The sequence below is a fragment of the Falco cherrug genome (genome assembly GCF_023634085.1).
Source record: "Falco cherrug isolate bFalChe1 chromosome 11 unlocalized genomic scaffold, bFalChe1.pri SUPER_11_unloc_3, whole genome shotgun sequence".
NCBI lineage: Eukaryota > Metazoa > Chordata > Aves > Falconiformes > Falconidae > Falco > Falco cherrug.
In genome coordinates this window covers 179,900-195,227 of record NW_026599272.1, presented here as the reverse complement: position 1 = coordinate 195,227, position 15,328 = coordinate 179,900, and the positions used below count along the sequence as shown (strand labels likewise).

The 15,328-nt window shown below is 55.7% G+C and overlaps 1 protein-coding gene and 1 long non-coding RNA gene across 5 annotated transcripts in view; both read left to right on the top strand.

Annotated features, from left to right (window-relative positions):
• The first annotated feature begins 3,122 nt into the window (after positions 1–3,122).
• Positions 3,123–15,328, top strand: part of WIZ (WIZ zinc finger) — a 52,037-nt gene continuing 39,831 nt past the window's right edge. For 2 of the 4 annotated variants that reach the window (XM_055699932.1, XM_055699931.1), the window contains exon 1: positions 6,616–6,714. In XM_055699932.1, the coding sequence (XP_055555907.1) occupies positions 6,684–6,714 (31 nt within the window). In that variant the 5' untranslated portion in view covers positions 6,616–6,683. Of the gene's footprint in view, positions 3,296–6,614; positions 6,715–15,328 lie in introns of those variants that run through there. The other 2 variants (XM_055699934.1, XM_055699933.1) reach the window with 2 other exon arrangements.
• Positions 7,427–11,391, top strand: LOC114014914 (uncharacterized). The gene is made up of 2 exons (XR_003558617.2): positions 7,427–8,261; positions 11,011–11,391. It is a non-coding gene; the product is annotated as an uncharacterized LOC114014914 (long non-coding RNA).

Here is a 15,328-nt window from a genome sequence, read left to right as displayed (position 1 = left end):
CCCAAAACCCACGAGGCCAAAGTCTTCTGCAGGGGAACCTCTGCCGGGAGCCGTTTGGCCTGGGGAAAGGCCCCTTCCTCTTGACTTCCAGGGAAGGCAGCGATTGTCCCCACTTAACCGGTTTAGCATTTAAATTGTCCCAATCCTGCTCCGCCTTTGCATGGCTCTGGGGCGATGGGCTGGGGGGAAGGGTTTGAGCAGTCCAGCTCCCACCCTTGAAGCCAGCAAAGCTTGGGAAGCGAGCGGAGCTTGGGAAGAGGCTTTTTCAACTTTATGGTGAGTGCTTGGGTTTTTTTAGGGTGCTGGCGCAGAGCAAGCCAGGGAAAAAAATAAATCTCCCCCTTTCCCCGCCCCCCTCCCCCCCCCGGTGAGCTTAAAAACACCCAGGCGGGTTTTGAGGGAGAATATTGGGTTTTTAGGGAGCGCCGCTGGCATGGCAGAGAGATGCATCCATGTTTTGGGAAGGATAAAAGGGAAAACTTCCCCCAAAAATCTGGTGGTGGTTTTTTGTTGGTTTTTTTTGGTGAGCAAGGTGGGGGACATGGCACTGGCGTGGTGTGTCCCTATCGCCCGTCTGCGCTGGCTGGTGCTGGTGGGGTTTGGGGTGCTGGTGGGTGATGCTGAGCGCGATGCTGGGGTGGGGAATTTGGCGTCATTCCCAGCGGGGGGGGGGGGGTTTGGCCCGGCCACGGCGAGACACGTTTCGCTGAGCAAAGGTTTGGGCTGAGCACCGTGCCAAGGGGATGCTGAGCTTTACCACCAGGGAAAGGAGGCAGCAGCTCCCAGTGGGATGCCAGATTCTGTCCCACACACCCCCAGAACTGCAGTTTTTAAAAATAAACCCGTTTTTGGTGTGTTTGTGGGGGTTTTTTTGTTTGGTTTTTTTCCCCCGTTCTTGCCCGGACGGATCCCCCTTGGCTCGGGGATGTGCCGGGGTCTCCAGCCCAGCTGAGATGCGGCTGCAAGGAAAAAGGGAAAACTCCACGATGGCTTTACCCCGCCAGACCCACGGGGCTGCCATCTGGCCCATCTTGTCCCCTACCAGCTCTGCCGTGTATTTTCATTTCCCTGCAGCGGGGTGACACGTTTTGGGGTAACTCCTCGCTTTTTGACAGCACGCCGGGAAACCCTGGGAGAAACGCCGGTGCCGTGCCGGCTGCCGGGCTCCCATCCTGCTGGCACCACACCAGGTTCTTCGATGCTTCTTGCCAGCAGGATGGATGAGCCACCATGGCGCAATGGGGGATGGGGTGGAAAGGGGATGATGTGCGTGTCCCACTGGATTTAAACCAGTTACGGGTGATGCCACGATCCGCTACTTCCCTCCGGTGAGCTGGTGTTGGGGAGAGCAGGTGGCTTCATCCCGGTGGAGCATCCCTCCTCCCGGCTCACCAGCGCCCAGCCAACACCGTGGCAAACTCCTAAACGTCCCCAAATTTGGGGTTTGCTTCCCCCCTAAAAAAAACTCCCTTGGATTTGGGGGAAGCCTCGGAGCGGTGCCCCTCTTCGGGGGCGAGAGCATCCCGCTGGCACGGCGCGGCCGTCGGGTACCGTTTTGGGGTGATGCCAGAGCAATACCCGTACAAAACCAACGCCAGCCGGAGCAACCGATCCTCCTGGATGAAAGACCGGCACGCAGAGCCAACATTTTTAATGTATTTAATTGAATTTCTGTTTTCCTTTCTTAATGGCAAACTCGCCCACCCTGGCTCCGGGCATCGTTCCCCGGGGAAGCGACTGGCACCGGCTGCTCCGGGGTGGCCGCTGGGCATTGGGGTTTGCTCCATCACTCTCCTCCCTTGGCCCCGGGGTGGGGAAACAGCTTGTGCCAGCTCGAATAATTCCCTCTTCATTTGCATTCTTTACCTTGAAGGTATTTATAGTCTCTTCTCTGCCTTCTCCTTCCTCACCAGGGTAAATTTAGCTCCTTCGCTCTCCTCCTGTGCCTTTATCCTCTGGTGGAGCCGATAAGCCTGGCTTTTAGCGCCTCTTTCCACCTATTTTTCCGCTTCTCCACCCGCCCCTGGTCAGGATTCAACCTGCCCTGCAGAGATCAGGATCTGGAGCACTTTTTTTTTTCTTTTCTTTTTTTTTTCTTTTTTTTCCCATTTTATTTTTTTCCACCCATTAACCAGCGGCTGTAGCAGTGCTGGGTGGTAGAAAGGTGGTTTTAGGGTGATGGGTTGGTTTTGGGGGGGATCCACACTTGGGTGGCCAGTACCTGGTTGGCCTTCAGGGGGGTCCCCCCAACCCTTCAGGGGTCCCCCAGTATGATAGTACTCCCCTGTTCTATCCTCTGGAGTTCCTCCAGGGAGAAGGATGTAGGGCAGCATCCCAAAATCTCCCCCGCGCCCTAGTTTTGGGGGCTGCCCCCCCGATTTTGGGGCAGCCGCCCACAGAGCAGAGCTCCCAGGGGTGCAAACCGTTAGCTTTCCCTGTACATTGAATTTTTTTGGGGGGATAAATAATCAATTTGAGGGCGACGGGGTTTTCTGGGGCGTGTGCGGCGGGATGCCGTTCCCCTGGCTAATCGCAGCACAGAGGGGAAAAAAAAATAGTTTTCTGTCGAGGAAAACCAGCACTTTTTGGGGTCCCTCGACTCCAGCAGGAACCTTACGCCGCAGCAGCTACTGGCAACGCCAATTTTTGCAAAGGGGAGAGTGATGGACCCTGATGTCCTGCCCAGTTTGGGTATGCGGAGAGCTTTGGTGACCATGGGGAGGGCACCGAGACCGTTGGGTTTTCTGGCACGCAGCCGTTTCTCCTCCGCGTCGGCAAAACGAAGCCTCTTTATTTTTATTTTTTTTTTCTCATTTTCTCCTCTTTTTATTTCTTGTAGATTTTGCCGGCAGTCCCTGGCCACCAACCCTCCTGAGTGCCGGCGCGGTACTTTTTGCCAAGTGACACAGCACAATCGGCGAGGGATGGAGAAAGCTGTCCCTAATTTCTCAGAGCGCCAAGGAGATGGAGGCAGAGCCCTGTTAATGACACCGGAGCCAAACGAAGAGACTTTTCCTGCCCTTGAGTGCCCCCAAGGCGAAGAACGAAGAGCTGCTTTCCTTCAAGACGCAAAAAAAACCCTGGAGAACCCAGTTTTATCTGGGACGTCGGTCGAAACAGAGACGGAGCTTGAGGAAGATGCTTTCTACGCCGTGGATGATCTGGCGACGATGAGCAGGGAGGGGAAGGGACCCTCCGGCGCTGAGCTGCGCCCGTTGCAAGAGGACCCCAACTTCTTCTCGTCACCTCTCCCGCCAAGAGCCTGACGTGGCCCTGGAAGCGCACGACGTGGCCGGTAAGTCCCCAGTTGGCGCCGTTGGGGTGGCTTTTTGGGGGATGGGGACATCTCCTGGTGCTTCGTGCGTGGCTGGTGGCGCTCGGGTTGGTTCGGTTGGTCGTGCCGGGGTGGCTTGCGGTGAGGTTCTCTTGGTGTTGATGTTCCCCAGTTCTCGGCGTCTTGAGGTGAAACGGGAACCACGGCACGGTGAGAAACACGTGGTTTTGGGGGAAGGGAGGATAACAACCCTCGGCCGTTGTGCCGTCACCCGGCCTCAGCACCACAAACCAGCACAAAACCCGGCGGTGGGTCAAGCCAGTGGCTTTTTGGAGACCCCTCATCTCCTCCAGCACAGCGTTGGGACCCCAAACCAAAGGTGTCTCCCCTAGTAGGGATGATTTGTCCATCCCTGTGCGAGGTGGCTGCGTGTCATTGTGGGGACTGGTGCCACAGTGGTGACCCGCGCGGTTTCGGTGTTGCTGGTGAAGCCGTGACCTCGCTGAGCAGAGCAAAGCCGTGCTGCCTGGCCTGGCCTGGCCGAATTCATGAGGGTGGTGGGGGACAAGGAGCTCCAGCAGGGACCGGTTGTTCCCCAGTGCTGGTGTGGAGCTGTACTGGGACACCCTTGGCGTTGTGAAATCCCCCCGTCCATGCTGGGTGCTCTTGCAGGGGATGTCCTGTTTTGGCCTGGGGGATCTTCTTTGCTCATGGGAGACCCTGATGGGTCCATCCTTGGCGTGGCTCTGGAGAAACTCTCCTCCGAGGGCTCTTGGATGGTTGAGGGTGTTGTCATGGAATGGGTCGGGTTGGAAGGGATCTACAAAGATCATCCAGCCCAACTGTGGCTGTGGGCAGGGACACCTTCCGCTAGACCAGGCTGCTCAAAGCCCCGTGTGACCCGATCTTGAACACTTCCAGCCATGGGGCATCCCCAGCTTCTCCGGGCAACCAGATCCAGCATCTCGCTGCCTCATCATAAAACACTTCTTCCTTACGTCCCATCTAAATTTATTCTCTTCCAGTTTAAAACCCTTGCCCCTTGTCCTACAGGTCTTGGTATGAAAGTCGTTCTTATAAGCCCCCTTTGTGTGTGGAAGGGCTGTGAGAAGGTATCCTCAAAGCCTTTGCTTCTCCAGGCTGGACAACCCCAAGTCCAGCAGCCTTTCCTCATGGGAGAGGTGCTCCAGCTTCGTGGCCTCCTCTGGGCCTCCTCCAACATGTTTTTCTCCACGGGGCTGCTCCCAGCCCACCAGTTTGTGGTGCTGGGGGTTGCCCCCACCCTTGCATTTGGCCTCCTTCAACTTCACAAGGTTTGTGTCCCATCGAGAAGTCACGCTGGCTGGTCCTCCTAGGTGACATCCCTTCCCTCGAGGTGTCCGCTCGGTTCGGTGTGACCCACAAACCTGCAGGTGTGCTCGATCCGTGTTGGTGGCGGAGCTGTCAAATGGCACTGGGCCCAGTACAGACCCTCGAGGGACTCCACTTGTCAACTGGTTTCCACTTGAACATTGAGATGTTGAGTGTAAACGCTTTGGATGCGGCTGTCCGGCCAGTTTCCTGGCCAATTCCTGGTCGGTTGCTGCAGATTGTCCCTAAATCCCTGGTTGTCCAGCACCTGTCCCCTACCTGCTGGGGAGGATTAACCCTCTCCTGCCTCACCTTCTCCATCAACTCCATGCCAAGCACTGGTCAGGTGCCTCTGCCATCCTGAGTCCTACCTGAAACCATGCCGGTGCAACCCTCCCGTTCTTCCCCATCCCTGGCTCCTCACTGGGAGACAAGGTGGATGATGGCCATGGATCCCACCACTGGCCAGTGACTTGCCCGTTGCTTGTCCCCTGGCCTGTGGGTGGCTTTTTCCCTCCTCTGAAAGTGGTGACAACGGTGGAGTCGCCAGGGTGGAGTCGCCAGCTGCAATTCTTTTTTCGGCCCCGGGACAGGTTTGCCCATCTCTGCAAACACCAGTTGACTTAAAACCTTATCTCTTGCCCCAGGCAACCTGCTCGGTGACTCTGGCTGTTATTTCCCCACCACAAGGTGGGTGGGAAAAGGACCTGGTGGCATCTGGGAAGCTTTTCAGCTCTTTGTTCCACCACTGTGGTCAACGGGTGGAAAGTTAACCCCAGGGGGTTGACGGGTACGTTGAAAGGAGGGAGTTGATGCCCCCCAAAATAGGGAGTGCTGTGTCAGGAGAAGGAGAACGTCCCCAGTTGGCTGTCCAGCCTGGATGGGAATGGGTGGTGGGGCTCAGCTGGGGTCCCGGGGTGCTCCAGCCTTGCTCATGGACAGACTTCAGGGGGTGCAGGCCACCAGCACCGCTTCCCAGCTCGACACCCCAAGGTGAAAATGGCCCCAAAATGCCCCAAAATAGGGGTGAAGGTCTATGGGCCCCGTGGGGTGGGAAGACCCCACACAAATGCTCGCCCTGCTGCCCCACTCAAGGTTTGGGGGCTTTTCCGTGGCCTTCAACAATGAAATGGAATTATCCCGGCATCTGCCGAGTGCTGGTGGCCACGAGCCGGAGGTGGCTCCGGCAGCTGCCGGGAGGTTTTTGGTTCTGAGCAGAGTCCACGGTGCTGCCGGAGGGGGTCGGCAGGTGACGGCTGGGGGACATGTCCCCACCGGTGGGGTGGCTTTTGGGGTGCCCTCCGCGTGCGGCATCCCCCACAGCAGTGGGGTGCCCTGCTGGCGTGCCGGAGGGTGCTGAGCTGGTCCCAGCAAAGGGGCAGAATGCAACCCACGAAGGATGGTGGAGAAAAGCGGGGTGCTGCCCCATTCTGCCCGGTTGAGAGGTTTTCCCATCCCCGCTCGTGGTCCCTGAACCGTCACCCTAGTTTTGGCTGGGGGGGGGGGGCACGTTCCACCAAGACCCTTCTGGGGGCTTTTTGGTGGGCTCCCCTCCTCTCCTGGCTCTCTTGGAGGGGGGTGTTGGGGCTGCTCACCGGGATTATTGCACATCACGGGGGCTCCTCGGAAGCATTTTTGGGTAATTTCTTGGGGGGGGGGGGGGGGGGCGGGGCGTCAGTGACGGGGCCAGAGATGCTCCAGCCTTCACCCCCTTCCTATTCTGGGGTTCAGTCCTGTGTCATCCCCCCCGCCCCGCCCCCCAGCATGATGCAGGGGTGCTGGTTCCCTGTAGGACCCCCCCCCTCCCTCCGAGCAGGATCCACATGGCTCAGCCTTTATCTCCAGGCTGCGGTTTCCTGAATCGCTGGTGCCCTTATCAACCCGCACCGGGGTGGGGGGGCTGGGGGGGCCCATCCCAGTATCAGTGGGGGGGCGGGGGGGTGGTGTTCTTCTTCGCTGTTGCTGGGTTCTTTCCCCCTCGCCATGCTGACAGCATCGTGGCCGTTTGGGACTGTGCCCCCCCACCCCCCCCCACTGGTCCCCCCACGTCCCAGGGGTGATGGAGCACGAGGTCGGGGGTGTCTGTGCAGGTGAGGGGCTCCGGCAGTGGGGGGGGGGGGGGGATTTGGGGGAGGGGACGGGGGTTGGGGTCATGGCTTCACGGGGGGGGGGGGGGGGGTGGTACCCAGCTCCTCCCAGCGCTTGGGGGGATGCTGTGGGGTCCCCGATTTGGGGACATCCTGCTGTGGCAGTGTGGGGTGTCACTGGGGTCCCCAGTTTGGGGATGTCCTGCGGTGGCGGTGTGGGGTGTTACTACAGTCCTGGTGTCACCAAGGTCCCCAATGCAGGGACAGCAGGATGCTCTGGAGATGCTGTGGCCGTGCATGGTGTCACCAAGGTCCCTAACACAGGGACACCCTGCTCTGGGGGTGCTGTGACAACGTGGGGTGTCACTACAGTCCCTGTTGGAGCAGTGAGCGGTGTCACCAATGTCCCCCCATGTAGCAGCACGTGGTGTCACCAAGGTCCCCGATGCAGGGACACCCCGCTGTGGGGATGCTGTGGCACTGTGGGGTGTCACCAAGGTCCCTGATGCAGGGACACCCCGCTGTGGGGATGCTGTGGCACTGTGGGGTGTCACCAAGGTCCCTGATGCAGGGACAGCAGGATGCTCTGGGGATGCTGTGGGCACTGTGGGGTGTCACCAAGGTCCCCGATGCAGGGACACCCCGCTGTGGGGATGCTGTGGGCACTGTGGGGTGTCACCAAGGTCCCTGATGCAGGGACACCCCGCTGTGGGGATGCTGTGGGCACTGTGGGGTGTCACCAAGGTCCCTGATGCAGGGACACCCCGCTGTGGGGATGCTGTGGGCACTGTGGGGTGTCACCAAGGTCCCTGATGCAGAGACACCCCGCTGTGGGGATGCTGTGGCACTGTGGGGTGTCACCAAGGTCCCTGATGCAGGGACAGCAGGATGCTCTGGGGATGCTGTGGCCATGCGTGGTGTCACCAAGGTCCCCAGTGTAGCAGTGTGCGGTGTCACCAAGGTCCCTAACACAGGGATACGCCGCTTTGGGGGTGCTGTGACAACGTGGGGTGTCACTATGGTTCCCGTGGCATCACGCAGTGCCACAAGGTCCCCAACACGTGCTCGCCACACTGGGTGGGTGGCAGAGCCCTGAAGCCCTGTAGCAAGTCAGCGCCGTGGGCTCGTGCCCCCACCGGTGCCCTCCATCCCAGAGCTGCTGTATTAATTACCCAAATTAATCAAGGCGAAACATTGATTTAATAAGAGATCACTTGACGAAGGGAAATAGCATTTGCGGTCCTGGCATGTCATTATTGACCTGAAACGTGCTGCTCCCGGCGCGGCAGCTGCCAGATACCTCTTGATTTAACTAAATCTTCTCTTTTTACACCTTATAATTTATTGATTTGCTGGAGCAGGATCAGCGTCCGCTTCTAATTGCATCAGAGATGAGGTTTGATTCGGTCTCAATATTTTAATATCCCCGGTGTCGGCCTTGGCGTTGGATTTTATCTGTCGTGGGAGCGGATGGGAAAGCCTGAACTGATGCATGCTGTGAGGTTCCACCAGGTGCCAAACTGGGACCACTGGGAAAACGCCCAGTTCAGGTACAAACAGCTTGTGTGCTTTAGCTAAAAAGGAGCGTTTTCATCCCAAATTGCTTTAATTGACCCGCCGTGACGGGCATCTCAGGGCTTTCCCGTGCTGCAGGCGGTGAAACCCAGCCACAGCATCATTTATTCCCAATTAGAGCTTTTTATGGTTATTTTGATTGCAATTGCGGGAAGGCATTTTCCGTTTGGTTTGGGGTTGTTTCTAGCTCAGGGGAGAAAAAAGCAGCAGGGATTTTTTTATTTTATTTTTATTTTTTTATATTATTTTTTTTTTTTTAGGAGCCAGGTGACTAAATAAATCCACATGTCTTTTTCGGGGATGCGATGCAAAAGGGCTGGCAGAGAACCAAAGCCCACAGGCTTGTTCAGCACAGCACCCTGTGCCACCTTGTCCTCTTGGCAGGGGGTTTCTAGCAGGAACAACCCCCGCCCCATCCTGACCCCTCCCCCCGCCCCCCCCCCCCCCCCTTGGGGGGACATCACTCCTTCGAGCTTCCGCAGGGATGCTCAAGTGTTCGCAGCATCAGGTGGTGCGGCTGCTGGAGATGGAGAAGTTTTTACAGACTTTTTTTTGTTCATTTTTTTTGGTTTTTTTGGTTTTTTTTTTCTTCTTGCCCCATTGAAGAAGAGACGATGCGATGCCGGGGAAGGGAGGTAGGGGAGGTGCTCACGCGTCGGGGTTTAATTTATACAGGTCTGACAGCGAGGACAATGCCCAAGATGGACTGCATGTGGCAGGGGCTGAGGCTCAGCCTTGTCCCACCTCCGTGTCCCTTTTGTTTCTCCACCTATTTAATTTTTTCCTCCCCCCCCCGCCTTCTCCTTTCTTTTTAATCCCTTCTTCTGTGTCCCCTCTTCATCCCTCTTCCCTTCCCCCTCCGGTCCTGACTTGCAAGAACCGCTGTCACGGGCCAAGAGCCTCTTTTAATTCATTCCTCCCAGCACCGTTAAGGAGCTCTCAAAGTTGAGATCGCTCGCGGGAAAGGCTGATCCCGACGCTTGGAGATCCCCTCCCCACTCCAACGTCCACGTGCACGATCCAATTATTTTATATACGGGTTGGGTTTTTTGGGGTTTTTTGGGGTTTTTTTTACCCCTACGGGAATGAAGCTCAAGAGCCCGCTGGAGCCCAGAGTCACGTTGAGAAGCCGGAGGAGGATGCTCAGAGCTGTGTTTTCCAATTCCCATCGGGAATCGAGGGGCAGGACACTGCGTTTGGGAGGTGGAGGTGGGCTCGTGCCAGGGAACGATCTGGGGGAAGGCACTGGCTTGTCGCAGCAGCTGGGCGCTCACTGCTCCCATGGGGCTGTAGGTTGTAGGTAGTATTATTTTCTTTTTCTGTCGGAATATTCTCTTGGAAAGTAATTAAATGGCAAGAAATCAGCCGCCGGGTGTGACAGTCGCTGGTGCTGTGTGTGTTGGGATGTTGTCCCCATCTGTGTTTCCAGCCTGGAGTGGTTTGGGGACAACCCGTTCTCCAGTTGGCAGTAATTTTGGGTTTTAATTGCTGCTGGGGATTAACGATGCTCATCTCTTTGGCCGCATCCCATTCCGTGGTGCTGAGAAGAGCCTGGGTTTGTGGTGCCGCTGCCCGGAGGGTGACGTCTGGCTTAATTTATCTTAAAAGAGAATAATCTCAAGCTGCATGGCTCCATCTGTGACTCAGTTTCCCCTTGCACTCCTGGCAAAATCCTGCTGCTGTAGAGGGGGAGGGATCCAGGCTGTGCAATTGGCTCCTCTTGCAAAATGGGGATAAATCCAGCAGGATTGGGGATGGTGGGAGCCCCGCGGCGTCATCTTTTGGGTACTCATGGAGCATGTCCGTGTGGATGTCCTCGGTCCTGGCCTCTGAGGCGTCACCACCGTTGTCATTACTAAAGCAAAGCTCGTTAGACACGGCAGGGGCATCCTGCGGAACGGGAGTTGCTCTCCAGGCTGAGCAGAAGGTGCCACAGGGATCTGATGGGATGAGGGAATCACTGGGATGAAATGTCCCTGATTTTTTGGGGGGGGTCGGTGGCACCAGTGACAAATCACCCTGGGTCAGGCTGGCTCCTGATCCACGTTGCCACGTTATCCAGCTCCTCACCCACCCCGGAGCCCCTCTGGGTAGGGGGTGACTGTCCCTCCAAACCATGCTCATCCTCCACGTGGGAAGCGGCGGATGAAGGCTGAACGACTCTCCCAACCTCCTTCCTTCTCCCGAAAATCCTGCTTTTCCTTTCAGAAGAGATGGGAGCAGGAAGCGGGAGCAGGGAAGAGGCCAAAGGTGTTTTTTCTTTGATTTGGAAGAGCAAAGTTTGCACGGTGCTTGAGTAACCGAACCACAGCGGAGCGGATGGAGATAAGGAGGGAGCAGCTGGAAAAGCCCAGCGGTGGCGGGGGTCGGTTGTGCGGTAGGAATCCATAAATCTGGTGGCAGGTGGATGTCTGGATCCAGGGATGCCCCAGCTGGATCCTTTGGCCATTGGGCTCAGCCTCCCGCTCATGCTGGATTGAACCCTTCAGGTGCTGGAAAAGCTGGATTTAGGCTGTATGGTGGTGTTTTGTTTTGTTTTGTTTTGTTTTTCTTTTTTCCTGGATTGTGCCATGAGGATTTGGAGATGGAGATGTTTCCAGATAACCTGGCGGTGCAAGACGTCACGAAGGGCTGTGTGCTGCTGACGTTGGGTAGCAGGCATCAAAAATTGTTGCAAACGGCCAAATTTTTTTTTGTTTGTTTTCTTTCCTGGCTGCTTTGCAGGGCCCTGAACCAGTGTTGGATTTGGAGTGGAACGGGGAGACAGCCACAAATTGTGGGGTGTCAGGTTGGGGTGGAGCCGGCGCGTCGCTCTGCTCCCCACCATGACACGGACGTGGCCGGAGGGGCTGGTAAAGCTCGGCCAGGATCTGCACGCTGCTGAGCTGATCCAGACAGATCCACCGCTAAAAAAAAATCCTCAATAATTGTCATTTTTGAGCCATGCAATGCTCATCCGGAGATCTCGCCAGTGTTTGAGCATGGCCAGTCTGGCGATAAATAAGTTGATTTGTTTTGCATTAACCTGGATGATGCTGAGTGGATGTGCGTGGTCTGATCGCAATTTGATGTTAAAATAGTGAAAAATAAAATATTGAAAAAGTACCTGCAACCCGGAGGGGCAGCACCCACCCGGTGCCACGGTGGGAGCAGCTGGAGAAAGATGATTTTTAGGATGCGTGATTTGTAGCACTGGGAGCCAGTGGGAAGGACCTCAAAGCATGAAACACCCCTGGGGGGGGGGGGTTGGTGGCTTGGCTGAAGAGGTGCCAAACTGGTGGCATTTGGTGGCTGGGGTGGACTGCTGTCCCCCAGGGAAGGTAAAGGATCCTGCACATGCCGAGGTGGAGAACTGGTGTTGGGAAATTGCACAAAATAATGGTTTAACGTCATTTCACCGCAGCCTTTCGTGGTGTCACCCTGTCCCCGAGCGCGGCACTGGCATCGGGCTCATTTCGTGGCCACCGACAGCTACGAGGGAAGGGATGGAGGAGGGAAGCGGCGTTGGGGGCCACCACGGCGGGAGGGTTGGTCCCCTAAACTGGGTTTTGAAGAGCCATTTCTACCGTTGCTCAACTGTTGCTTGAGTCTGTGTGTCTCGGTCCGAGCTGCCACGGCCAGTGTTGGTGCAGCCACGTGCCCAGGGAGACACCAAAAAAAAAACCCCAAACAAAAACCCCAAGAAATTGGTCCTTATCGTCTTCTGGTAGATATTCATGTGGTTTATAAGCCTAACCCTTCAACTCTGCCTTAACCAAGTCTTAAATTCTTTGTCGTGGAGCAGCGTGTAGGAGGGTCTTGAGATGCTGCTGTCTACCCCACCTCTTCCCAATCTCCATCGTCGTCTACCCCACCTCTTCCCCATCGTCTCCTCCGTCGTCGTTCCAAGAGCATCTGGCCGACTTGGCTCAGGGGTAGGGACTTGCGGATGAGAGGCGGGAGCGCAAAGAGCCGGAGCAGTTGTGAAGGGGAACCTGGAAAATACAATTAACAAGATGAGGAGGTCAAAGTATACTCAGCCCTGGCAGAGCTGGAGTTTTGTCCTGGATCTGTGCTTCGGTGGCAAGACCTCGTGGCACTGTCTTAGTTTTAATTGTGAAGCATCAGAGTGAGTTTTCGGGGTGTTTTGGGGGGAAAACGTGTTGTTCTCGCAAGGTGGGGGGTCCCCGTGCGAAGAAGTGCTTGGGTGTAGGAAATCATGCTTGATTTACTCTTGGCTTGAGCAGAGAGCTCCAGGTGCCTTTAAACCTTTCCTGGAGTGGAGCAGCTCACGTGTAGCCCGTCCCAAGGTGTGTTTGCCAACTGCTGGGCCGTTTTTTGGGTTTTTTTTAAATTTTTTTTTTTTTTATGACCTGCCTTTGAACTCCATCCAGAAAAGATAGGCGAGTCATGAGACCAGCCACCCAACGGAGGTGCAGCTCTTGCTGGTCTCACTTTAACTCTTTGGGACAATCCCTGGGGCTCACATCCAGTGACCTTTTCCGAGGTTTCTTGCGTGGGCCAGGGGCTACCCCCAAAATTGTGGTTCTTTTCCAACGTTGCCTCCTTCCTCGCTGGTGGTGGGTTGAGTTTGAGCTGTTGGCTTTCGACTTTTCTTTAACTGGGAGGTTGAGCTCACAGTCCTGGTAACCTTCCTGGCTAATTAACTGCTTCGTCAGCCTCAGCCTGCGAACGGTGCCAGGAAAGATGTCATATTGTTGCCTAGCAAATAAATAATTGAATACTTGAGGCCAAGACAACAGGCAGGGCTTAGCTGGAGCTGGGATGTGGAGTACAGTTGGAAACCCTACATTTGCATGGAAAAAACCCCAAAAAACCTATGCTACGTCTCCTCCGACACAGCTCTCTGCTGGGAATCTCTTCCCAAAGACTTTTGGGGTTAGTAGCTTTCCACCCATGCCATGGGTGACCCCCAGAATGAGGGTTTGGTGGCAGCGCAAGGGTGGTCGCTCGTGAGCGCACTGGCGTTCCGATGGGATGGGAAGGTGGGTCGTGACGTGCTCCTCAAATGTGCCGTCGAGACACCAGGGTGAGTGTCCTTCCAGGTGTTTTCTTGCCGTGGGTGGTCCCTGATAACCCAAAGCTGTGGTCCTGAGTGGGCCAAGTGTGGTGAGGAGGGGTCCTGGCTGGTGCTGGCTGTTCCTCCTGGGTGCTGGGAGAAGGTTTCGCACCCGTGCTCGCTCACGGTGGTCCAAGGCATGGAGCACCTGCCGTGCCTGTCTTTCGGTGTCTATAAATAACCTCCTGAATCCAGCACCCCCCAAGCAGCCTCTCTCCCCCCTGTGCCGTCCCTCGTGCTTAACCGGGCCACGGTTTAAAAATAAGCCAGGGGCAACACCGGGCAGAGCCGTGGATTCTCCTGCCGCCTCCTAAAGTAGGACGTGGCCCAGTCTTTCTTCTCCACTGGGCATTTCTGGGGAGGGAGACGTTCTGTGCTGGTGCAAACTTGGCTTTTGGCCACGAAAAGCCAAGTTTGGACTGGGGGAAGCGAGGTGTCAATGCGTCGTGGCTGCTGGGTTGGGGTTTTTTGGGGTGGCTTGCTTCCATCCTACAGCCCACGCTGCTCTCCTGCTCAGTCTAGGCTGCCAGATACCTCAAAAACCTCAGCAAGTGGCCAAATCTGGGTTTGTTTTGGTGGTTGTTTTTTTTTTTAATGTTTTTTTTTTTTCTTTTTAATTCTCCTCGATATCAGGGGGATAAAAGCTCTTCAGGGATAAGTGGCTGTGGCAATGACCCCTTCTGCAAAAGCAAAGTGCTGCTGGGTCAAGCTGGGGATGGAGATGCCGTAACCTTCTCCCAAGCCCAGCAGAAATGAGCTAATGCTTCGGTGTGAGGCCACGTTCATCCTTCTCTGGAGTTTGCTGCTGCTGAGAAAATGAAAGTTGTGTTTGCACCGTGTCTCCTGCAACACCACGTCTGGCCGGTACTGTGGTGAATAATAAAAAAATAATTAATTTTTTTTTTTTTAAAAGGGTGTTAGCAGCAAAAGGACTAAGGAAAACATTAGTTTGTTACTTGATGATGCCAGTCGCCTCATAAATAGAGATGGAGATAAGGCAGAGACGTTTCATTCCTCCTTCACCCTTGGCTTTAACGCCAGCGATGCGCCCTGGGACCCTGTGGAACCCATGGCTGGAGGACCACGAGTAGGGGGGGTGACAGTCTCCCAGTTGACTTTGAACTTGTGTGGGATTTGCTGCAGCAGCGGCGTGCACGTGAGTCTGCGTGGCTGGGTGGGATTTGTCCCGGGAGAGTTGGACGATGCCATTGTCAGACCTTGGTGTCCTTTCTCAAGGGTCTTGGGACGCTGGAGAGGTCCCAGTCAAGTGGAAGCCAGCAGATGTTACTCCTGTTCCCAAGAGGGACAGGAACGATGACCCTGTAATTACCTGTTGGTCTCACTTTGGTGCCTGGTGAAATTATGGAGAAGGTTTTTCTGGGAGTTCGTGGAAAACGCTTGAAAGACGGTGCAGGCATCAGTCAAAGCCAGTGTGGGTTCATGGAGGGAAAGTTACCTCTTCCAAACGGGGTATCCTTTGGTGACGAGGTTACGGACAAAGGGAAGGCAGCGGATGTAGTTTGGGGGGATTTTAGTGAAACTTTTGATACTCCAGGAGGATGCTCCTGGAGAAGACATCCAGCAGGCACCTAGACCAGCCCAAAACGCCTCGGGTGAACAGTTGGCTTGAAGGGTCAAGCTCAAAGTTACAGTCAACGGGGCAACATCTGGCCGGTGGCTGGTCACTAGTGGTGTTCTCCAGGGTTTTTTCTCTCTTCAATGTTTTTATCGATGACGTGGATGTAGGAGTTGAGGGCACACTCAGGAATTTTGTTGGTAATGCTAAATTAGGAGAAGCTGTTGACTCCCTGGAAGGTAGAGAGGCCTCGTGGAGAAGTCTCAATAGATCGGCACTGGGCAGTCCCCAGCTGTATGGCACTGGAAAAGGACAATATCCCAGGTTCTGCACCTGGGATGGTGTCATCTGGGATACAGGTGTAGATCTGGGGGCAAGAGGCTGGAGCACAGCCCTGCTGAGAGGGA